Source organism: Heptranchias perlo, chromosome 33, assembly GCF_035084215.1.
Source record: "Heptranchias perlo isolate sHepPer1 chromosome 33, sHepPer1.hap1, whole genome shotgun sequence".
NCBI lineage: Eukaryota > Metazoa > Chordata > Chondrichthyes > Hexanchiformes > Hexanchidae > Heptranchias > Heptranchias perlo.
In genome coordinates this window covers 2,440,251-2,466,344 of record NC_090357.1, presented here as the reverse complement: position 1 = coordinate 2,466,344, position 26,094 = coordinate 2,440,251, and the positions used below count along the sequence as shown (strand labels likewise).

General features: G+C 44.1%; 1 protein-coding gene across 2 annotated transcripts in view; it reads left to right on the top strand.

Annotated features, from left to right (window-relative positions):
• The window catches only part of nectin1b (nectin cell adhesion molecule 1b), a 370,403-nt gene that overhangs the window by 161,724 nt on the left and 182,585 nt on the right, over positions 1-26,094 (top strand). The window contains exon 6 of one of the 2 annotated variants that reach the window (XM_067970851.1): positions 12,787-21,512. The exons of the other annotated variant lie outside the window; for it this stretch is intronic. Coding sequence (XP_067826952.1) covers positions 12,787-13,304 — 518 coding nt within the window. The 3' untranslated portion in view covers positions 13,305-21,512. Of the gene's footprint in view, positions 1-12,786; positions 21,513-26,094 lie in introns of those variants that run through there. 2 annotated transcript variants of the gene reach the window in all.

Below are 26,094 nucleotides of genomic sequence, written 5' to 3'. Positions count from 1 at the left end.
ACCAGGTGCTGGAAAGTGGGATTAGGCTGGATGGCTCATTTTTGACCGGCGCAGACACGATGGGCCGAATGGCCTCCTTCTGTGCCGTAAATTTTCTATGATTCTAAGATTAACAGTCCTGTTGTAAAAGCAGAATCACATAGTGACGTGCAACAGGTGCAAGTTAGTCCTGAATAGGTGTCTGAGATAAATGAATTTATTCTGTCAGATAATAGTCCTCTGTCCTTCAGAAGATAAAGTTCTGTTTACCATGAGGAGCTTTCTCTGTTTTCAAATAAAATCATTCAGGTACCACCAGAATTTTCCAAATATGTGGCTACTGCCATAAAAGGAAATGTGCTTGCAAAATAGCTGGTCAACCCAGAGTTCAAGAGCAGGAAGCAGCCCAGACTTCAGTGGCCTAAAGATAGCAAATTTCAGTGATTTTGGAGCAAGCCAGCAGAATATAATAAATGTCATAAAGCAAAACTGTGTCTGTAATGAAAAAGTCAGAATAAAGGTCAATTTTGTACCAAGAAAGCCTGATGCACACATTACACAGAGGCTCAGAGATTCATTGGTCTGGTTGAATTGGCTAAAACTGCTCCATTCACTCTACCAGCTCTCCAACAAGTGTGTATGCTTTATATGTGCCTCATTTCATAATGTCTGCATGTGTCAGGCACTGTGTGTACACACTAACAGACATGCATGAACATTTGGGGCAGATAGATTGTTGACAACAGACCAGATGAAATAGACTCGTGTGAAACTTACCTCAGTGAAAGGAGTTTTAAGTATTGCATCAAATTACGTAGAATCTACAGCACAGAAACGGGCCGTTTGGCCCAACTGTTCTCTGATAATGTTTATACTTCACACACTTCCTCCCACTCTAATTACCTCTTCCTACCCTGCCTCCGTATCCCACTATCCTCGTCTCCCTCGAGTATGCATCAAGCCTCCCCTTAAATGCATCATGCTCTCTGCTTCAACCACTCTGTGTGGCAGCGAGTTCCACATTCTCACCACCTTTTTTTAAAAAATCCTCCTAAATTCTTTATTTGATCCATTGGTGGCTATCTTGTATTTGTGTCCCCTTGATACAGATGGTAACACATTCACCCTATTGAACCTCTCCATAATTTTAAAGATCTCTATCAGGTCTCCTCTTAGTCTTTTTTCCAGGGAAAAGAGCCCCAGCCTGGTCAATCTTTCCTGATAGTTGTATCCTCTCAATTCTGGTAACAACTTGTAAATCTTTTCTGCACTTTCCCTAGTGCTTCAATATTTTTTTTGTAGTATAGAGAACCAGAACGTCTCACAGTACTCAGTGTGGTTTAAGGTTCTATATAAATTTAACATTCCCTCCCTGCTTTTGTAATCTAGTCCTCTAGAAATGAACCCCATTTTGTTTGTACTCTTTATGGCCGTATCAACTTGTGTCACTACTTTTAATGATTTATGTATCTGTATTCCCAGATCTTTGATCCTCTACCCCATTTAGTTTCTTAACTTCCAAGGAATAAGTGGCCTCTTTATTCCTCTTACCAAAATAAACCATCTCATACTTTGATGTATTGAATCCACCCACTCTGCAAGCCTGTTTGCCTTGCTGTATTTTGGTGCAGTCAACCACATCATTAGCTACACCCCCCAATTTGGTATCATCTGCAAATTTCAACAACGTACCTCTAATTCCTGAGTCCAAATCATTTATGTATATGGTGAACAGCAGTGGTCCCAGCACTGAAGTTGAGGTAGTCTCCAGTCGACACAACCGCTCAATTCAAACTAAAGCTATTATAATAATGGTCACTTTCCAGTATTACATAAAACAATACAATGAGTTTGAGTTTCCATTACAACATTGTATAATGAGAGCAGGATAAAAGGGGATTACTAAAGCAGCAAACCTATGAATTTAGCCCAATTAAAAAGTCCAGATTGAATGTGCACAGGCCCCAGTAGTGCTCTTGGGTTAATATTGTGTAAAAGTGGACTTAGTGCTCCAATGTGAGGAGATTTTTATGAGAACTGATTGTCGTAGGCTATTGAAAAACACTTGTATTTGGAAATAATAAGCTGAGCAGTTCCATTCAGTCTCCTGTCAGTCCTAATTCTCAGATAGCAACAGCAACACAAGCAAACTCAGTTTTCTTTCTTCATCTGTATACCAAAGACACATTTCTGTCACTCCTCGTCAATCTTGTCTCTTCCCCACCTCCCCTCTCTGTTTCTCTGTGCGTGTGTGAATATCTCCCTTGTCTCCTTTCTTTTGTCCCTACCCCAGGGGTTTGCACTGTGCATGATGCAAGTGATCCATTAGGAACATAGGAACTGGAGGAGGCCATTCTGCTCCTCGAGCCTGTTCTGCCATTCAATTAGATCATGGCTGATCTGCACCTCAACTCCATTTAGCTGCCTTTGCTCCATATCCCTTGAAACCCTTACCTAAAAAATCTATCAGTCGCAGTATTAAAATTTCAATTGACCCAGCATCCACAGCCTTTTGGACTTTCAGATTTGTGAGAAAAAGCGCTTCCTGATTTCACTCCTAAATGGCCTAGCTCTAATTTTAAGATTATGCTATCTTGTTCTGGATTATCCCACAAGAGGAAATAGTTACTGTATTTACCCTATCCAATCCCCTTATCATTTTTAAGAGTTCGATTACATTAACATTGTAGTGAGTTACTTATTATGAACTATAATGGTCCAGCTGACAGCTCTATGTAAATTGATTTGCAGATAGGTGACTGAGTGAATCAGTCCCACAGTTGTGAAGTTGGGCACCAACTAACCCCATCCATCATGGATGTGATTTAGGAAAAAACTAATCTAACATTCACATGCAATGAGATTGTATCACAATAACATGCAGAATAGAATATTACACACACAGGCGTGGGAAGATTATTTTGGGATTTGAGAAGCTGGGTTCCTATGACAAATCGGCAGCTTTCATGGCCATTTTTTCTGGTGTCAGTCCAGTGCACATATACTGTACCCTTTTCCTTTTACTCCCAACACCCTCAGAGTCCCAACTTCTCTTCTCTGACCCTTCACCCACTTCAGCTCCCACTGCTAATTTTGACCCCCCCCCCCCCCTCCACCTGTTGGCATGGGGACAGCTCTTGTATGTATTCCGAAGACACCTAGCTCTATCTCTCTGCTACCACCTTGTGCAGGCCAACTGTATCCAACTTGGGTTGTGGATGGGCAAGAACTCTCTTCAACTTAATATTGGTAATTCTGAAGACATCTTGTTCAGCTGCTGCCAGAAACTGTACCTTCGCCCCAGATTCCACCCCCCTTCAGAGCTGCTTATTCAGGCTGAACCCTACAATGTACAGCCGTGGTGTACTCTTTGACACTGAGCTGGCCTTCAAATTCCACATCCAAGCCATCACCAAGATTTCCTGTTCCATCTCTGAACCACCTCCACCTACAACTCAGCCCCTATCATACCAGTCCTTGCCAAACTTCATTAGTTCTCCTTTCTCCAGTGCACTGAATTTAAAATCCTTGTTCTCAGCTACGAGTCCCTCCATGGCCTTGTCTGTCCATAGTTGTGCAGCTCCTGCCGCACCTACCACCATGTGCCCTTTGCTCCCTGGCGCTGGCCTTCCTTGTATCCCCCTTTCTACACTCCACCTTCGGCTGCAGAACCTTCAATCATCTTGGCCACTCTGAGAAAAATCGCCCTAAACCCTTCTGCCTTGCTATCTCTCCCCTCCTTTAAAAGCCTCCTCATAATTTACTTTTCTGACCCTTCGATCACTTCCTCTAAGTATTCTCCCTGTCCATTTTCACTTTGTTCTATTACATTAAAGGAGCTATATAAATGCAAGTTACAAAACAATCTCAAATGTACTAGAATCTATAATTATGTATAACACTAAGCACTTGTCTAAATTATAATAATCCTATTACTGTCTAATGTACCAAATGTTCGGTCATTAATTTTATTGAGAATTTTAAGCGCACAGTGATAAATAGGCTTCTATTTACATCAGTCGCAGTAAGAATTTGACCCGGAGTACAGCTTTTTCTCCACTTCCCACTAATGTGTTTTTACGCCAACCTCAAGAGTGTACTTCTACTGCACCAATGTGGACTTTGCTTTCCATCTCACAACTATTTGTGTATTGTAAACAATTTTACAACACCAAGTTATAGTCCAGCAATTTTATTTTAAATTCACAAGCTTTCGGAGGCTTCCTCCTTCCTCAGGTAAATGTTTACCTGAGGAAGGAGGAAGCCTCCGAAAGCTTGTGAATTTAAAATAAAATTGCTGGACTATAACTTGGTGTTGTAAAATTGTTTACAATTGTCAACCCCAGTCCATCACCGGCATCTCCACATCATAACTATTTGTGTGGTCTCGATGAGTGAGACTGGGTACTTTAGTGTCATTTAATGCTAAATGTTGGGATTTTCTGTGACCCATACCCACTGGGTTGAAACTGCCAAAGTTATGCCACACATTACCCTTGCAAACACACATCTAAAACTCAGATCGGAGTTGAAAGGAAAATGCTGTGGCCAATTAGGTCACCTAGGTCCCTATTATTTCACTAGATAAGGTCAGGGAGATCTTAGTTATGCAGATTCTGTGGTTGAAAACTCTGCTGTTCCAATCAGTAATATTTGTTAACCATGTACATGCATTTAGGGAACATGTTTATCTGATACACAACATGAAATATAAGAGTTATCGGTTATGAGTGGCTTATATACTGCACTTGTCAAAAAAATTTTGATTTTGATTTTCTTGTGAAGCTGTAATGGAAACTGGTATGGCTTTGAAGCCATTTGTATCATGGCTGCACATTATGATCAGTCTGTAGACTGTTAGCACTTTGAAATAAGCTATGTCTGTTTGAAGCCAGATTAATGATGCAATGAGCAGTCGTATTGCTGCTCTTGAATACATTGTGTATGCGACTGAAGTTACAGGAGGCAGCAGCCATCTCCCTGCCCCTCATCATGCAAAGGGTATAGGTTAAATACTGATGATACTAGGTTACAGCTGGACATGGTGTTGAAGGAGAGTAGCCGTGCGTCCAAATGCTGGACAGGGGTGTCAGAGGGACTGAGAGTGGAAAGGCGTTTCAGTACCACTGACGGAAGGGAAACCATCTCCCGAGGAATTCTGTGCTGGAGACACCGGCACCATCTCATTTATATTACAGCACTGTTGCCAGAAATCGACAGTAAGGGAAAGGCAGACCGGGTGAGAGCAAGAGTAAGGAAAAGATGTGAGTGCCACAGAATGAAGCAGAGTTGTAAATATTTTGAAGGGAGGCACAGAAACATAAAACAAAAATCTGCATGTTAACTAAAAGCAGGTAACATTCAGAAGGCCTTTGTTGTGCATAAGTCACCTGTAGTTTTCTCTTTCACATACTATAGAATGTAGATTGCTTGTAAATGCCTGGAGGAGGCCTATAAGAATATGGCTGCTGTACTAGGAGTTATGTATTATCTTCTAGTCAGCAACTAATGGGCCATCTGTAGGGCTGCCCCACTGGGAGACTGTCGCCATTTTACTAGAATTTGCCACAAGGCACCCTGTGGCATGGACTGATGCCTCACCCTGTAGGTCTATTCCACAAGGGATCCTAATCGTGACTGCTGCACTTCTTGTATAATAAAAACAATTTTTCAGCAAGAAAAACCTTGGCTTTTCCACCCTGAGGGAGATTTTATATTCTGAGAAGAACTGTTACTGTATGACAGCTAAGATTTTGCCTTGTAAATCATATTCACGGGAGACTGCCTCATATTTCCGTTAACTTGAATACCCAACACACCCAATTGCCAGGCTAGGCAGGTTCCAACAGTCTGGAGTTCAAGTTCCAATAGAAAATGATTGTTGGAACCTCATTTCGTTTTTATAGTTAAGGGCCATCCATAATCAACCCCTGCAGTTGCTCTGATCCCTGATTGGAAGTGTCTGTGAGCTTGGTGAGGGGCGCACTCTGTGGGTCTGGAATTGTTTTGTATGTTTAGCATCTCTGGAAAGTGCTGCTGAGATGCGGCTATCTCAGCAACTTCTACAGATTAGTCTGCTGCAGGTGACACATCTGACATTATCAAGTCTCCCAGCAGACTAAGGAGTTTATGTTTTTGACAGTCACTGTTTTCTTAACCAGTCAAGTAGCTGAATGTATATAGATATCTATTTGGTGCTTCAATACTTTTTAAATGAAGGATGACATTTATCCTTACCCAGCCTAAAGTTAACAATACAACAGTGATCCAAATAAAAGTAGGGAGATTTCTTGTGTCACCAGTCTCAGTTCAGTTTTTTTGATTCTGCAGTAATTTTTATCTCTGCAAAATGGAAAAACTCCCATTTTGCAGGAAATTTGAGTGACTTTACCCCGCCAGTTTCCTTGGCTTCTCTCCATTACGTCCCGGAGGTGCTGGCTGCCCTCGTTACTCACGTGTGAGTCCAGGTACTGAATGTCAAAAGACTTTGTAATGAAAAGGACATCAAAGCCAAGCCATTGCAGATTCCCACATACACATACTTTCAATTAGGAGTCACAGATTAGCGATCAGTGGAATCAAAGAACATGAGCTGAGACCAGGGGCCAAGTTACTGGATAATACAAGGATTCTTCCCACTCTCATTTGGCTCACTGTTTTATTCTTTCTTTTGGCTCAAGTAAGGATAAATGTCATTCTTCAATGACGGTCTGCATCTGGGCAGGACTGGAACCAATGTCCTAGGGGGAGTGTTTGCCAGTGCTGTTGGGGAGGGTTTAAACTAATGTGGCAGGGGGATGGGAACCGATGCAGGAAGTCAGTGGGAAATAAAATGGTGACAGAAACAAAAGGCAGTAAGGGAGAGTGTACAGAACATGACCAGACAGATGGTCTGAGAAAGCAGGGCAAAGACCAAGGGAAGTCTAGATTAAACTGCATTTATTTCAATGCAAGAAGTCTGATGGGCAAGGCAGATGAACTCAGGGCATGGATGGGTACATGGGACTGGGATGTTATAGCTATTACTGAAACATGGCTAAGGGAGGGGCAGGACTGGCAGCTCAATGTTCCAGGGTACAGATGCCAAAGGAAAGATAGAGCAGGAGGTAAGAGAGGAGGGGGAGTTGCGTTCTTGATTAGGGAGAACATCACGGCAGTAGTGAGAGGGGATATATCCGAGGGTTCGCCCACTGAGTCTATATGGGTAGAACTGAAAAATAAGAAGGGAGAGATCACTTTGATAGGATTGTACTACAGACCCCCAAATAGTCAACGGGAAATTGAGGAGCAAATATGTAAGGAGATTACAGACAGCTGCAAGAAAAATAGGGTGGTAATAGTAGGGGACTTTAACTTTCCCAACATTGACTGGGACAGCCATAGCATTAGGGGCTTGGATGGAGAGAAATTTGTTGAGAGTATTCAGGAGGAATTTCTCATTCAGTATGTGGATGGCCCGACTAGAGAGGGGGCAAAACTTGACCTCCTCTTGGGAAATAAGGAAGGGCAGGTGACAGAAGTGTTAGTGAGGGATCACTTTGGGACCAGTGATCATAATTCCATTAGTTTTAAGATAGCTATGGAGAAGGATAGGTCTGGCCCAAAAGTTAAAATTCTAAATTGGGGAAAGGCCAATTTTGATGGTATTAGACAGGAACTTTCAGAAGTTGATTGGGAGAGTCTGTTGGCAGGCAAAGGGACGTCTGGTAAGTGGGAGGCTTTCAAAAGTGTGTTAACCAGGGTTCAGGGTAAGCACATTCCTTATAAAGTGAAGGGCAAGGCTGGTAGAAGTAGGGAACCTTGGATGACTCGGGAGATTGAGGCACTTGTCAAAAAGAAGAAGGAGGCATATGACATGTATAGGCAGCTGCGATCAAGTGGATCCCTTGAAGAGTATAGAGATTGCCGGAGTAGAGTTAAGAGAGAAATCAGGAGGGCAAAAAGGGGATATGAGATTGCTTTGGCAGATCAGGCAAAGGTGAATCCAAAGAGCTTCTACAAATACATAAAGGGCAAAAGGGTAACTAGGGAGAGAGTAGGGCCTCTTAAGGATCAACAAGGTCATCTATGTGCAGAACCACAAGAAATGGGTGAGATCCTGAATGAATATTTCACATCGGTATTTACGGTTGAGAAAGGCATGGATGTTAGGGAACTTGGGGAAATAAATAGTGATGTCTTGAGGAGTATACATATTACAGAGAGGGAGGTGCTGGAAGTCTTAACGCGCATCAAGGTAGATAAATCTCCGGGACCTGATGAAATGTATCCCAGGACGTTATGGGAGGTTAGGGAGGAAATTGCGGGTCCCCTAGCAGAGATATTTGAATCATCGACAGCTACAGGTGAGGTGCCTGAAGATTGGAGGGTAGCAAATGTTGTGCCTTTGTTTAAGAAGGGCGGCAGGGAAAAGCCTGGGAACTACAGACCAGTGAGCCTGACATCTGTAGTGGGTAAGTTGTTAGAGGGTATTCTGAGGGACAGGATCTACAGGCATTTGGAGAGGCAGGGACTGATTAGGAACAGTCAGCATGGTTTTGTGAGAGGAAAATCATGTCTCACGAATTTGATTGAGTTTTTTGAAGGGGTAACCAAGAAGATAGATGAGGGCTGTGCAGTAGACGTGGTCTACATGGACTTCAGCAAAGCATTTGACAAGGTGCCGCATGGTAGGTTGTTACATAAGGTTAAATCTCATGGGATCCAAGGTGAGGTAGCCAATTGGATACAAAATTGGCTTGACGACAGAAGACAGAGGGTGGTTGTGGAGGGTTGTTTTTCAAACTGGATGCCTGTGTCCAGCGGTGTGCCTCAGGGATCGGTGCTGGGTCCGCTGTTATTTGTTATTTATATTAATGATTTGGATGAGAATTTAGGAGGCATGGTTAGTAAGTTTGCAGATGACACAAAGATTGGTGGCATTGTGGACAGTGAAGAAGGTTATCTGGGATTGCAACGGGATCTTGATCAATTGGGCCAGTGGGCGGATGAATGGCAGATGGAGTTTAATTTAGATAAATGTGAGGTGATGCATTTTGGTAGATCGAATCGGGCCAGGACCTACTCCGTTAATGGTAGGGCGTTGGGGAGAGTTATAGAACAAAGAGATCTAGGAGTACAGGTTCATAGCTCCTTGAAAGTGGAGTCACAGGTGGATAGGGTGGTGAAGAAGGCATTCGGCATGCTTGGTTTTATTGGTCAGAACATTGAATGCAGGAGTTGGGATGTCTTGTTGAAGTTGTACAGGGCATTGGTGAGGCCACACTTGGAGTACTGTGTACAGTTCTGGTCACCCTATTATAGAAAGGATATTATTAAACTAGAAAGAGTGCAGAAAAGATTTACTAGGATGCTACCGGGACTTGATGGTTTGACTTACAGGGAGAGGTTAGACAGACTGGGACTTTTTTCCCTGGAGAGTAGGAGGTTAAGGGGTGATCTTATAGAAGTCTATAAAATAATGAGGGGCATAGATAAGGTCGATAGTCAAAATCTTTTCCCAAAGGTAGGGGAGTCTATAACGAGGGGGCATAGATTTAAGGTGAGAGGGGAGAGATACAAAAGGGTCCAGAGGGGCAATTTTTTCACTCAAAGGGTGGTGAGTGTCTGGAACGAGCTGCCAGAGGCAGTAGTAGAGGCGGGTACAATTTTGTCTTTTAAAAAGCATTTGGACAGTTACATGGGTAAGATGGGTATAGAGGGATATGGGCCAAGTGCAGGCAATTGGGACTAGCTTAGTGGTATAAACTGGGCGACATGGACATGTTGGGCCGAAGGGCCTGTTTCCATGTTGTAACTTCTATGATTCTATGATTCAATTAAAAAGCATTTAAAGTACCAAATTTATATCCAACCCCATGACAAGAAAACCGTGACTGTCAAAGGCATAGACTCCTTATTGTGCTGGGAGATTCGATAATGTCCCTAGCTCAAGGGCGCTGATGCTATTTGTAGTTGCCACCTTGGGGAGCCATTTCAGTGACTGACATAAAATTCACTGAGAAACGCAGACCATTGCAGTCATTTTTGTTTCAAGCATTCAAATGTGGATTTGTAGTCAAGGCGTGAGGATTCTGAGCCACTGCCTGTATATAAAGGGTTTGAACCAAAAGTGTATAATCAGAGTATAGGGAGTAAACATCCTCTGGCTTCCAAGAGTCTTGTTCTGCTCAATTTGCTGACAGCAGCTTCCTGCATTGAGCCCCAATCTGAGCCCCTTCTAGGTCTAGCATCAGAATGTGTTGGCGGGTGGCAATTGTTTTAGGCCAGGTCATGTCAAGTGGAAGAGAAGAATCGGAGATTCTAATCTCATCTCTTTCTTGGCCCCTGTTCCTGGCTGACACTGGAGTGATATCATTGACAGGCAAGGAAAAGCCTCTATCTGGATTATTCTCCCTCCTGGCTGCAGGATGAGCAACTTTAAAGCCTTCTTGCTCCCAGGAGTTAAAACACATGATGAGCCCTGAGCTTCTCTGGTATGTTTGCATGTCCAGCTCCAGGGATAATCCACAAACTGCTGTCTGAGATTAATTTACAGTGATTATTACACAGTCAGTGATCTCTCTGTCAGCACTGGCAAACTCTGCTTGCGTAATCATGACCTTGACCAGATTGGGTAAAGGACTGCAACTTACTTCAATCTTTATCAGAAGGCGGCAAGTCACGGAGCTGAAGGGATGAGGCAGAACCTAAGTGCCAGGCCCACTAGCAAAACTAGCTGTCCCTACCAGTGATTATCTGTAAAAATGGTTGTGTGTAACAGGAATTAAACAACTGTCCTGGGCTTAAGCTGGCAGTGCAAGTGGTAGTTGGCCACACTGGGTGCATTAAATATAATAGGGCATCTACACACAATGAAATCCAGACATTGCCCACAGTCAACTGAGATCTTTACAATTTTTCCCCTCTCCCATTATGTCCCCTCATCCTGAAGGCGCTGACTCTTGCTGGGAGAAGGTTCCATGGTTGTCTTCCTGTACCTCAAACAAACTCCACGTGTGAGCCCAGACTCTGATTGTCGTCATGGTATTTGACCACAGGGGAATTACAGTTGAACCTGATGTTCACGCATGGAATTTCAAGCATGGGTCACTGGATAGAGACCAGGAGCAGGAAATCTGGCCAGTTCCATTTCTCCCTTTTCCTTATTCCAGTTTGACCCCTGTACTTTGACTCATACTGAGACTAGGAACACAGGCAGTGGTGACTCAATAGATTGGGCATAAGAAAGAAATAGGAGCAGGAGTAGGCCTCGAGTCTGCTGTGAATACATGCAAATACATGTTGGTTGAAATTTAACGTGCTCTTAATTGCAGCATATGTAAGGAGGAGTTGAGCTGAAAAAGGGGCTTCTGGAGGGTGGTGTCATGGTTCCTCAGAGCAGAGCTCCAATTGTAGAAACTACAGGGTGTGCAGAACAACTCTGTGTCTGCGGCCCTGCCGACAGTGTTTATGGGTCAGTATTTCTTCTGTGTTTGGTGCTGTGTTGAGGTGTTCCGGTGTATGTCAGTAATTAATACATTGCATCAGGAGAGACTGATGGGAATACACCTTTTCTGAAGGTTGCCTCATTTCAGACTAATCTAAAGTAGGGACTATAAATTTGGATGCAAAGTACTCATCAGGCAGCATTGGAGGGGCTCAAGACATAGGTTATAGAAATATGGTTAAAGGGGAGACATCACTACCTGTCACCTTGGACAAAGCATTCAAGGAAGTCTTGCAATTGGTTCACATAACATGCCCTTGGATGTAGTGCAGAGTTAGTACTAGAAAATGTTGTCCATCTAATAGGACAGGTAGTGGAGAGAATTATCACTGATGACACAGGTTGCAATAGATTGCATGACCATTCTAACCTTTCTCACATAAGCAAGGATGGTTTTATAACCTGATTTTATCTTTAGAATTTCTTTTAGTTACTTTTCAAACTCGAGATCTGTTTTGAATTCTATTTCTTGTATCACTTGCAGCAGAGTTACATTTTTTCCATGCTAAATGGGCAAAGATTTCCTCTTGGCTTGCTACTGCATCTTAATACTCTGTCTCCTTCTCAGTTGCAAGTAAAATTGAAATGTGTGTCATTGCAGCTGTTGAAATTGAGAGTGTTTGTGGGGTTCCCATAGTGTGTATGTAGCACAATCTGAGCAACATTGTGGGTGAGGTGTGTGTGTGTGACTCTGACTGTGATTGTGCAAGAGGCACATTGAGACTGGGGCTATGTACATGTGAGAGAATGAGACAGAGTGGGGCTGTTTGCGAGAAACATGGAGAACTTGGACTTTGTTGTATGTGACACTTAACACTGTGATTTAAGAAGCTCATGACATCACTGTGTTTAATGAATATTGTACAAATATTATAAAAGCAATAAAAACAAAATGATGGAAATGCTCAGCAGGCCAGGCAGCATCTGTGGAGAGAGAAACAGTTAACATTTCAGGTCAGTGATCTTTCATCGCAACTGAGTTCTCTCGCCACAGATTCTGCCTGACTTGCTGAGTGTTTCCAGTGTTTCCTGTTTTTATTTCAGATTTCCAGCATCTGCGGTATTTTGCATTTGTTTTATAATGAAAATAAGCTGCATTAGGGAGCAGAGATGCACTCTCGGTGTAGTATACTGGTGATGCAGCACTATAGTAGTGTTGTTGTAGATGTAACAATGTCAAGAGAGCAGCTTAGATATAAACTGTTAATTTCAGGCATCTTTCTCCCTTCCCTCTGTCTCCCCTTCCCTTTTCCCTTGTCACCTCATCTTTCAAATCACGGGACTGACGCTGTCCCTTCCATCTGTCTTTTCCTACCCAGAATCCCCTCAAATCCCAAAATCCGACAAAGACAAAGCGAGAGTGAGACACGACCTGGACAACAGCGGGAACGGCAGCAACATCCCGTTGATTGGAGGAATTGTGGGCGGTGCGGTGCTCATCTTGCTCATCGGTGTCATAGTCTTCATCGTCCTTCGCAAAAGGCAACAAACCTTCAAGGGGGACTACAACACAAAGAAACACGTGTTTGGCAATGGATACAACAAGGCTGGCATCATACCTCCCGCTCCTCAGCACATCCCTTACCAGGAGGAATCTGATGAGGATAAAAAGCCGTCTCCCATGAACGTAAGTTATGAAAATGAGAGAAAAGTTATGCGAGACGGAGCAGATTTTGACGTGGACTCCAAGCGTCCTTACTTCACTGTCGATGAGGGCGACACGCAGGAGGACTTTGACGACCAGACCCTCAGCTTCCAGTATCAGCCGGATCTGACGGAAGACATGGTGTCGCAGAACGATGGCTCCATAATTTCAAAGAAAGAGTGGTATGTGTAGTGCCAGACCTCTTGTGGTACAGGGCAAAATCAAAGTGCCCTGACTCCAGTACAGGTGGTCTGCTGTAAAGAACTTGGCATCAGCTAAAATCTTAATGATTACATTGTGGTTTATTTTTTACATTTCATTCAAAAAATAAATATTGTTCTAAAGACAGTGGTTTCAAAAACAAACAAAAAAGAACACTTGTCAAATAGCACTAACACGAGGAGAATCTCTCATGCTAGCTGGACTTCCTGAAAGAGCTGATGTCTCTTCAAAATATTGTGCAGACATCAGGTAACTTGTGCTTAACACTGGAACTCGATCAGGCTGTCAGCACTTCTGTGGCTGCATTACCTTAACTTAGTCATTAATTTATAACCACGAACTAGGACTGGACAAGGCTAATAACTTACTGGCTTTGCTAGTGAGTGGTTAGTTTAGCTTGGTTAGCAACTGGTGATGGCATGCAATAGCAACTGTTAATATTCTATTCAGTGGAGGGGAGCAGATGCTCACTAAGGCTCCAGCTGATAGTTATAGAACTGGATGTTCCATTAGATGTCAATCTCTGTAAATACCAAGTTTGTTTAAACCACACACAACACTAACGCCACAGATGTTCCTGTCGGGTACCTTAAGTGACTTGGTACCTTTTGGGTCACAATTTTGCTGTCAATTTTATAAGCTCCTAAGTAAAATGAATTTGCCTGCCATAGAGAATTTTTTTCCCCTCCTGAATGAAGTCCTGGTTGCAGCTTACAGCATTCCTGCATGTGAGTTCTCATTTCTTTAAACCTCAAAATTGTCTCTGCAATGTGCAGTGTGGAGCTGCCAAGATGTTTGTAGACCCTTCCCTTCACAACGGAATTTCTAACAAGCTTTTACAACGTTTAAAGATCTGGGTTCAGTTGTTGAGTCTAATCAGTGCATGCTTCAAAATTCACTTTTTTAAAAAAAATGTTCAATGTACTGCATTTTGCCTACGGTCAGTTATGTACAATAATGTATTTTTAACATCACATTAGATTTATAGTGTTACCTCATACTACTTACTGCAGGTCCATCTCTGCAATGATTTGGTAAAAATTAGCCATGTGTTATACGAGACCAAATTTGGTGGGTGTCACCGCCAAACCTGCTTGACCCTATAGAGTAGTTGTTCATATATGAACTGCAGCTCAATGTGTGGGATTACAATTATTATTAAGAATGAATAAGAATTGAGGGAACAAAAGCCAAATACTGCAGATGCTGGAAATCTGAAATAAAAACAGGAAATACTCAGCAGGTCAGGCAGCATCTGTGGAGAGAGAAACAGAGTTAACATTTCAGGTCGACAACCTTTCATCAGAACCGGAATTGAGTGAACCCCAACCAAGTTGGACCCGTATATATGTAGGTCTGCTAGAAGGCTTACCAGTGATTTACTGTCAAATCTGCACTTATGCAGGCTGGGTTACATGGCTAATGCTAAACTGGTAATGTTTCTGCAAGTGGGTGTTGGGAAGTGGCCAGTGTAGGTAAACGAGAGATAATCTGAAAAGTCTGTGCCTTGAGCCGCAACACTTACACCCTCTAGCAGGGTGGGACGCCCTGGGGGTCTGTTGGCCAACTACTGATTTAAGACCTTCCAGCTTTCGCCCTCTTTGCCCTTTTAGTTTTCTAAAGAATTGCAATCTGTTCCTGTTGTGGGCAGCGGGTCTGCACAATAAGCACTGTACCTCCCACAGTATTAACACATGGGCATTATGTAAAGTAACAAACAGGCACACTGATCAGCACATGCTATCGGACAAACACAGCGTTCTCTTTGTTCCAGAAATACTAATGCTTTAACAGTTACCTTGGTTTAAAAACGCCTACAAAGGGGGTGGCAGAAATGTTATTAAATTAAAATTGTAACCTTGTACTGCCCTGGCTCCCAGAGGCTGTGTCCAGCATCCCAACCAGGCAATTCAAACACGGCCTTGAGCTTTCTGTAATTGGGAACACACAGCCCACACTGAACAAAAACACTATGTTTCATAATGTTGAAAGTGAGAGACTCGTCAGGTGCATAAAAAAACCGCAGGCGAATCAGAGGAGCACTGCAAGTAGCTTCCAAGTTGAGAGAGAGTGAGAGCGGGGGGGTTGTACTGTTCTTCTGTTAATCCTTGTTTGTAAACTGTCGTAAAAACTGAAAATGCTGGAAATACACAACAGATCAGTCAGTTTTGGGTGTGTACACTTCCTCAGAACAATATTGGAATTGTGAATTGTCGAACAGCCACATTCAGGAACGGTGGTGCATTGGTTATGTTACTGGACTAATAACCCAGAGAATGAAAGTTCAAATCCCACCGTGGCAGTTTGAGAAGTTGAATTTAGTTTTTAAATCTAGAAATGAAAAGCTGGGATCAGTAAAAGTTATCATGAAGCTGACAGAATCGTAAAAATCCAACTAGTTCACTAATGTCCTTTAGGGAAAGAAACCAGCCCGACCTGGCCTCTGAGATGACTCCAGTCTCAGACCAATGTGGCTGACTCTTAAGTGACCTCTGAAGTGGTCTAGCAAGCCACTCAGTTGCATCAGACCTTTGAGCAACTAGAGATGGACAATAAATGCCGGCCTTGCCTGCGTCGCCCATTTCCCGAAAATGAATTTTGAAAAATAATTAGGGAAGTCAAATCCTATTGGCGTCTTTCAGTATTTAAACAGTTTGCTATGGTTTGTACCATCACAGACAATAGTTTCATTGGAAAGCTGGTGCTCATGCAAGGTGCTTACACACTTTTCTATGCCCTGCACCTGTGCTCGTCATGGGGTAACTTGCTATTCAAAGTGGCACATCATTGTTAGTTCTGCCTGGTTTGTACATGGGCCAGCAGATGGCAAATGCAGACTGTGTTCAGACTAAGGTGTTCTATATTGAAAGTATTTGACTTTGATTTTGAAAATGTTTTTGCAAATATTGCATAACTTGTTGCACATGTCTGATTCATTCCTAATTCATCTTCCTGTTACCCAATGAAAATCTGTCCTGATGGAGAATAATTCCAATGTGTGTCTTGTGCTCACACCTTCTCACATCACTTCCTCCCTTCACAGCATGTTGTATAGTGCCAGTTGAAATGTTATTAAACTTAACTGTAATCAGCACACATTCATAAAACTTTCCAAGTTAAGCCTCCAGTCACTGAATGGCCTATCCAACCAAAAATCACATTAACTAGTTTTTGATCAATAACATTTAAAAGAATTCTAACAAGGACACAGAGGATAAAACAGAAAGCACGTTTCTACACAGCCAATTTTTCCTATAACCACCCATTTGGTCAAGCAATTGGCTATGTGACTCCTGCACTAAATCTCATGACTTGGGGATCCCAGAACCAGTATCACCGCCGTTTGGTTGAGTTTCACTGGTTAGTGTTTGATATGAAGCGAGTAGTGCCGGTTTTCAAATCACTTCAATCTTGCTGTCCGATGATCAGCCTTGAATGGGCAATAATGGTTGTGGGAAAAGCATCTGGCATAGAGCGCTCCCATCTTGCAAGGATCAATTGTTAAAAGTTAAAGTGGGCCACAACATTCTGGATCTTGAACTCCTGTAAGAATACGTGATAGGATGTGGACAAAGGGAGAAAATGGAGGCGGCAGAGGGAAAGTGGGGAAAATCCCAGAATATTGTGTCAACTGAAAATGGTATTTGTCGTGTCAGATGGTTAACGTTCAAAGTACACCAAAACCAGATTATGAAAATCAAATGTAGTCTATGTACATTTTATAGATGTTAGGCTTTAAAAATTAATTTCAAAAGGTGATTAATTCATTAATTTGAGAATTTCAGGACATGTTCACATCTCCGGAGATGGGTGCAAGTGAAGTGAGCTTTCCCTCCATTACTCAGTGATGCAGCACGACATGCCCTTTACTCTGTCACTTTTGTCCTATCATCCAGTCCGGCATTGCCCAGTGGTGTGAATCGGGGATTCTACAAGGGTTTATATGGCAGTGTCGCATTTTTAGTGACTTGAGGACATTTTTTAAAATGACTTTGATACTTTTAAACTCTTAACTGATAGAAAGAAAATTCTTATGTTACTAAATTGTTGGTGACATTTTGTAGCTGATTTGTTTTGGTTTAATTCTAAACTTTAACTGGCGGCGTGCAATGTAATAGCGCGATATGGACTTTAAACAGTGCATACATTGGGCAGACTGGAGACCGGGGTGGTGGCGGGGTGTAATCTTCAACTTCGCCGCCTGGGTGTTAATATGGTGGATGAAAATCGAGCGGGTTCTGTAATAGGTAGACAGTCTCCACCACATTACCTTACAGGCAGCAAAGGTGAAAATTACCTCACAATATCTGTGCTTTCTGCTTATGGACCTTTTATTAAAAAAAAAGAGGAGACTTTGAGGTATAACTGCAAGAGAAGTATTCAAGATCATAAAGAAAATTGACAAAATTGATCCAGGTAAGTTGTTCACTATCAGGGGACACAAGTTTAAAAAATCAGGAAGTTAGTAACAAGAAGGCAAGTCGGGGGACCGTTTTCAGTTGTGTAATGAGTTTCCAGGCAAGGTCATTGAATCAGACAGTATAAACGTGGCAACTGGAAGCATTTCTGGAGAAAGTTAGGGGTTGAGGGATGCAAGGTAGGTGGGGTTGAGATCAATCCGAAAGGCTGAGTTTGTTGGGCATTGGTTTTTTCATGTCCCCAAACATTCTTGTGTCTTTTATTCTTTGTGTTCTTTCTTGACATCTGCCTGGGGGAGGAGCAGCATCAGACCCCCTGCCTGCTGGGAGACAATAGCTCCCTGACACATTCTCAAGCAAGATGATGATGTGTCATTTTCTCCATTGTCCTTGAGGTTTCCTGTTCTCTCCCATCATCCTTTCCTTTTCAAAAAAACAGCGTTTGCTCTTCAGTATCCTTCCCTTTACGGGCAGCTCACCCTTGGTGTGTGCATCAGCTGAGGGAGCGGGCCCAGCTGGCAGGTGAACCCAGCCACCACTGGTGCTCTGCTGGCTAGATGTGATTAACTTTATGTAGTGCTTCCTCTATTGTCGAGCTGGGAACAGATGAAACTCCCCTGACTTTGGGTGAAAGAGCCCATATATTGGGCATTACTGGGAAGAGCTGGTCTGATTGACAGGTGCTGAAGGATTTGAGTGAATCAGTCTGAGCAATGAGCAGGAGTGAGATTCAGAACAGCAAATCTGAATTGTGGTTTTTGTGAATGAGTCTGAGATGAGGGATGTATCCTAGAAATTTGCATAAACAATTATAGGTGCTAGCCTTGGTGATGGGCATTCCTGGAGTTTGCACAAGTGAGTCAGTGTGGCAGGCAACCTGGGGCTTGGGTCAGTGTGGCAGGTGGCCTTAGGGTTTGTTTAACTATGGCAAATGGAGTTCAGTATGGGCAAGTGTGCAGTCATCCACTTTGGACCCAAAAAAGATAACTCGGAATATTTTCTAAATGATGAGAAACTAGTAGAGAAGCAGAGAGATTTGGGAGTCTGAGTATAAATCATTAAAAGCCAGTATTCTGGTACATAAAGCAATCAAGAAAGCTAATGGAATGTTGACCTTTATTTCAAGGGGGCTAGAATACAAAGGGGAGGAAGTTATGCTTTAGTTGTATAGAGCCTGTCTGGAGTACTTCATTCAGGTCTGGGCATTGTAACTAAGGACAACACCACCTGCACGTTCCCCTCCAAGTCACACACCATCCCGACTTGGAAATATATCGCCGTTCCTTCATTGTCGCTGGGTCAAAATCCTGGAACTCCCTTCCTAACAGCACTGTGGGAGAACCGTCACCACACGGACTGCAGCGGTTCAAGAAGGCGGCTCACCACCACCTTCTCAAGGGCAATTAGGGATGGGCAATAAATGCCGGCCTTGCCAGCGACGCCCACATCCCGTGAACGAATAAAAAAAAAAGATATATTGGCTTTGGAGGGGTTGCAGCGCAGATTCACCAGAATGATACCAGGGCATAGAGGGTTAAATTATGAGGACAGGGTGCATAAATTTGGCTTGTATTCCTTTAAGTTTAGGAGATTGAGTGACGATCTGATCAAAATGTTTAAAATGTTAATTTGACAGGGTAGATATGGAGAAACTATTTCCTCTGGTGAAGGAGTCAAGAACAAGGGGACATAATCTTAACACCAGAGCCAGGCCATTCAGGAGTGAAATCAGGAAGCATTTCTTCACACACAGGGTAGTGGAAATCTGGAACTCTGTCCCCCAAAAGGATGTGATGGCTGGGACAATTGGAGCTTTCAAGTCTGTGATCGATAGATTTTTGTGTTGGGTAAGGGTATCAAGGGATATGGAGCAACGGTGGGAAAATGGGGTTGAGGTACAGATCAGCCATGATCTAATTGAATGGCGGAACAGACCCAAGAGGTTGATTGACCTACTCCCGTTCCTTGTGTTCCTATGTTTGAATGAGTCAGTGCGCCCTACAGTCCAGTGGAGTTTGGCAAACAAGTCAAAACGATTTGAGTTATAACTTTAATTTGGCAACCTTTGGAGTGAATGTAAACAGTTGTTGCTGACACCAGATTGCCAATTTAGTTAAACAAATATCCTTAAGACTTCAGGCAGTTGAACAATAAAGGGAAGATCTTGGGTACTGGAATGGAGAAAAATGCTTAGGACCTTGATCAGAGCCGGTCAGCTGTAGGAAGAGAGTTTTAGAACACAAGAGAATTCATTGTGGCAATGTCACACATTTACAGCTTCTGTTCTCTATTTCTGAGAACAGAAAGATCGTTCTCTAACCAGAAAGTACCAGCTTTCTTTTCAAATTCAATATTTATTTGGAAATAAAGTGATGGCACTACTCTCTAAAATAGTCAGTCTGAAAGTGTCTTAGGAAATGCTTCAGTTGTAGGCCTGTGGAATAGCAAAGGACAAAGATGTATAAAGCCTGGCTGGAATTTTTAAATAGTGCTTAAAAATCAGAGTGGGTTTCTACAGGAATGGTCACTAATCCCTGTGCACAGTAAAACTTGATGGATAATAAAATAAAATTGATATTCAGACACCAAATTATTTTTGTTAGCACTGACCAAAATATTTTTGCTTTTTTTTATTGTCTTGTTTACATCCTGCAAAGAGCATCCATTGAGCACTGGAAATCTTATCACAGCCAGACAACCCAACAATGTTCCAGTCCTGTCTTTGCTCAACCTGGTTCCTGGGTTCAGTATACCTGTCCTGCCTTTGCTCAGTCTGGTTCCTGGGTACAATATCCCAGTCCTGCCTTTGCTCAGTCTGGTTCCTGGGTACAATATCCCAGTGCTGTCTTTGCTCAGCCTAGTTCCTGGGTACAATATCCCAGTCCTGTCATTGCTCAGTCTGGTTCCTGGGTACAATATCCCAGTCCTGTCTTTGCTCAGTCTGGTTCCTGGGTACAATATCCCAATCCTGCCTTTGCTCAGTCTTGTTCCTGGGTTCAGTCTTGTTCCTGGGTTCAGTATACCTGTCCTGCCTTTGCTCAGTCTTGTTCCTGGGTTCAGTATACCTGTCCTGCCTTTGCTCAGTCTTGTTCCTGGGTTCAGTATACCTGTCCTGCCTTTGCTCAGTCTTGTTTCTGGATACAGTATCCCAGTCCTGCCCGTGCTCAGTCTGATTGCAGAGCTTTTGTTTTGTTTGCTGGATGTTGAGTTTGGATGTACGGAAATGATTTGTTTGAATTCTGCTGCATGTGCGTTGAGCCCTGGGTATTAAAACATCATTATACTCTCTTTTCCCCTCCCAGTTACAGAATTCTCTGCATTCCCATGAACCCAATCATCATCTGCCATTCTGCACTAGCATGACATTTCCATTTCCTCACGATGCATTAATTCGGGATGGGGAGTAATAAGGTAGCCGCATCTGGGTGTTTTGAGCTGCAAGGTGTCATGGTTCTGTTTAAATCTCCCTGTGTTTCGGTTGGTGCTGCATTGGGATTTACTGTGTTCATTGAATCTTGTTCACTGTTGTGCAACTAAAACCATTTTGTAAATGTATTGTGTAATTGTTTTGTACAATGTTGCAGATGCAATCTGTTTTATTGGACTGCTTTCTTTCGTGTTGATTCTCTGTACTGGTTCTCTGGTTGAAGATGGTCTATTGGTGGATCTCACCTGCTCTGTTATGTGCCCAAGTGTGTGAAAATGTTCAAAATCTTATGGGGGAGGGAGTACTTTTTTAAAATAAAAACTCAAATGGAAATCCCTTTGGCCTGCTGTTTTCATTCTCCTGTTGGTTTAGATCCAGTTCATTATCCAGGTTCTTCCCACTTTGCTTCCAGCACAAAGAGGATTAGTCCAGGAGTTGGTCTTCAGGATATGAATATATGAATATATTTTTTCTTTCCTTCAGTTTTCTACCCACCTCCTCCTGAAGCCGCTGTTTCACATTCTGGTTTGGTTACAAGAGGTAGCTGCCCTCTGGTAACTCAAGTCTAGACATCGAGAGCCCAGTCCTCTCCTCACCTGCATTTACATGTGCATTTTGCAGCAGGTGTTCAAGCGTAACAATCTGGAGTGGGAATACTCCAGATACTTCTCTTTCTCCACCCCCCCCCCCCCACCACCATCCCCAAGCAATGGAGCACCAAGAGCAATTCCTACACCTCCATCACCCCACTCAACCAACTCGGCATAAAGGGATTAAATCTGGGCTCTGGGTCTGCATGGTTCAGTGCTGCAGCGGCTAGTGACATTACACACCTGACCGTGGAAGGAGTTATGCAAGCATATCTAATAACTAGGTACATGAATATTTTATTTCCTTAATGTAACTTCCTTGCTGTGTATCAAAAGTCATAGGACACCTGTATTAAAAGGCTCCTGTATGTGGCATGGTCAAGCTCTGAACTAATGTCTCAGTGCTCTACAGAATTGGAGTGAGAAGGTAATAGTACAGAAGGAAACTGTTGGTATACCGAATATATGGATATCAACATTCAGCTGATCACCAGGAAGGGGTAGGAATGTTACACATTCTGGATTCTGAAAGTTAATGAATTGATGACCATTCCGGTCTGTACTATCGTAGGATTTGCACACAGCTGTACAGGGTTTGCACATTCATTACTACACCTGAATCAGTTAACAATTCCATTTATAGTCCCAGACCTGCACAATATAAGTATTATGATTATTGAGGAGAATGACTGACAAATGATAACGACCACAGTTAATATCACTGATGTATAAGACATGTTCTAAAATTCCTTGATGTTCATTGTTTGTTCTGCACTGCAATGTTTCACTTTGCAATCTATTAAGGGTTCACTTCAATTCAGATCTTTTAAAAGGCAAAGCTCATCTCAAGCTGCTAACTAATCTCCATTCACATAAGTAGAGATGTCCAGCGAAATTCTGAATAATTGTCCTTTTACATTCTTGTGCAATGTATGCTGTACAATTAAAGGACTCAGTGATGCAATTAGGTTATGACAATGTTGTTTTATCTCTGGGTCCTGATTTCCAATCGAGTGAGATGGAGGCATTGTAGAGGGAGCTTTACTCTGTATCTAACCCATGCTGTACCTGCCCTTGGAATGTTTGATGGGACAGTGCAGAGGGAGCTTTACTCCAACCCATGCTACACCTGCCTCAGGAGTATTCGACCAGTACGTTTCAAAAATGAAACTTTTTTGATTTGCTAGTGCTGACATTCTCACTGTGCTGCGGACAAATCTGCTTTAAAAAAACAAAAGGTTTCAAATATGTTTTAATACATGTTTGATTATATCGACCATTACAGAATATTCCTGCCTCAGATATCTCTGTTAGGCATCCAGGGGAAGAGATGATGCTCCTCTTTAAAGTTTCCTATAGAGCTGGCACTCCTGTAGCTGGCATTAGTTGAGTAGCACGCAGATCACAGGTATCCATTGGGATGGAAAGACTGGTCAAGGGTCTTGAGTAACTCCTGCAGAGTCGAAGATTTTATTTTTGTTAATGCTACATAAATGTTTTTTATGTACACATTCCTGTATTTGCCTTCTTTTTGAAGTACAATATACAAGATGTTGAATTTAATGCAATTCCATTCCTGACCCATTTCGTTCACTCCTGCTGTAAGTGCTTACTGTACTTGGGAACAAAGTCATGTTCTAGTACTGAGCATAGAACAGCTGTAATTAGCCTGTCTCCATGGCTTGTCTGCAGTTAGAGACCTATGGTTTCCTACCTACCTCATTAGGATATTTGTCTGACGTCTCCCACTTGTTTTACTCTAATGTAGGTTTCCATAGACTAGAGCAATCACAGCCCACATTTCCATTTGATCAGTAAGATAACTTTTATGTGTAGATATATTGTGATTTCCTTAGTGGGAGAAAATCTTCATATCCATGTGTGGTTTAGTTAAATGTATGATTGTGTTCAGCAGTGATAGTGTGTTTTTAAATGCTAACTGAATTGCAGTATTATAGTGCAGTCCCCACCACTGACACTATCCACGCTTATCACCAGCGGCCGCCTATATCAGGCAAATGGCGCTAATTGCCATTACCACAGGCGTCAGTCACAAAGATGCCACTTATGATGTATTAAATGTGCCAACTATTTCGGCCAGTTAAATAAATACGTACCCTGTACGTAGCCATTTAAAAAGTTCTGCTGATTTCAGCCAAAGTCGGGTCTTCAGGCAGTTTCAAGCAGCTGTTCTTATAAACCAAAAAGGTAAGTAACCAACATATCTTTTGGGAAAAAAAACAGGCAATTTCCATTTAGCAACTGCCTCTCCTACTTGTTAGCAGTTACATCCAGAATTTCATCACTAAAGTAATCGCACTGTAAAGAAGTGCGAACAGCTGATTGAAACTGCTTAAAGACCTGATCTTGGCTGAAATCAGCACAGCCTTTCAAATGGGTATTATTAAACTACCCAAAATAGTTGGTGGGCTTAATACGGTTTAAGTGGCACCTTTGTAATTGACTCATGGTTATGGCAAATGGTTAGCGCAATTTGTCCACTGCAGGTGGTGGCCCATGATAAGCCTGGATGGTTTAAGGGGTGGGGATTGTATTCACATCACTGGCCGTGAATGTGTTCTCTCTGCAATGGGTGGTGGACTCCTACCCATTGATTACAATGACCAGTGAGGATTGGACAGCACGGACACTCAGGGCTTTACTGGGAAATAAAACTGTAATCTATATCGGGACTGTGTGGCTCACAGGCTCAGGTGAGAGTGACATTTGAACCATGATATCACGGCCATGTGACCCACAGTCCCAATGGGTCAGTGACATTGGGACCATGTGACCCACAGGCCCAGAGGATGAGCTGCTGCTCTTGATTGTTCATCCTTTGCATAAGTCAATTGAAAGGTAATGCACGGGGGGGTGTCACAATTCTGTCTTAGGTTTCAGTCTGTTCAAATTTAATCCACAGGAGGTGCTGTCCCGACCGTATATCTTCAATAAAGAATAGTCTTGTGAGCCCTTACTCCAAGGGAGGTGTTTAGTAAACACACATTCCCGTTTCCATGGAGAATCAGTTGCAAAATTAATGTCAGTAAATGCAATTTATCCTCCTCTCGCTCTCTCTCTCTCCTCTTCTTTCTCTATCTCTTTCACCCATTTCTCTCTTTCCTTGTTTCTCCCTTTCCCCGTCTCTCTCTCCTCTCTCTCCCCCTCTCTCCTCTCTCTCCCCCTCTCTCCTCTCTCTCCCCCTCTCTCCTCTCTCTCCCAGTGTCTCTCTCTCTCTCCCTCGCCCGTCTCTCTCCCTCGCCCGTCTCTCTCTCTCGCGCCCGTCTCTCTCTCTCGCGCCCGTCTCTCTCTCTCGCGCCCGTCTCTCTCTCTCGCGCCCGTCTCTCTCTCTCGCGCCCGTCTCTCTCTCTCGCGCCCGTCTCTCTCTCCCTCGCCCGTCTCTCTCTCCCTCGCCCGTCTCTCTCTCCCTCGCCCGTCTCTCTCTCCCTCGCCCGTCTCTCTCTCCCTCGCCCGTCTCTCTCTCCCTCGCCCGTCTCTCTCTCCCGCGCCCGTCTCTCTCTCCCGCGCCCGTCTCTCTCTCCCGCGCCCGTCTCTCTCTCCCGCGCCCGTCTCTCTCTCCCGCGCCCGTCTCTCTCTCCCGCGCCCGTCTCTCTCTCCCGCGCCCGTCTCTCTCTCCCGCGCCCGTCTCTCTCTCCCGCGCCCGTCTCTCTCGCCCGCGCCCGTCTCTCTCGCCCGCGCCCGTCTCTCTCGCCCGCGCCCGTCTCTCTCGCCCGCGCCCGTCTCTCTCGCCCGCGCCCGTCTCTCTCGCCCGCGCCCGTCTCTCTCGCCCGCGCCCGTCTCTCTCGCCCGCGCCCGTCTCTCTCGCCCGCGCCCGTCTCTCTCGCCCGCGCCCGTCTCTCTCGCCCGCGCCCGTCTCTCTCGCCCGCGCCCGTCTCTCTCGCCCGCGCCCGTCTCTCTCGCCCGCGCCCGTCTCTCTCGCCCGCGCCCGTCTCTCTCGCCCGCGCCCGTCTCTCTCGCCCGCGCCCGTCTCTCTCGCCCGCGCCCGTCTCTCTCGCCCGCGCCCGTCTCTCTCGCCCGCGCCCGTCTCTCTCGCCCGCGCCCGTCTCTCTCGCCCGCGCCCGTCTCTCTCGCCCGCGCCCGTCTCTCTCGCCCGCGCCCGTCTCTCTCGCCCGCGCCCGTCTCTCTCGCCCGCGCCCGTCTCTCTCGCCCGCGCCCGTCTCTCTCGCCCGCGCCCGTCTCTCTCGCCCGCGCCCGTCTCTCTCGCCCGCGCCCGTCTCTCTCGCCCGCGCCCGTCTCTCTCGCCCGCGCCCGTCTCTCTCGCCCGCGCCCGTCTCTCTCGCCCGCGCCCGTCTCTCTCGCCCGCG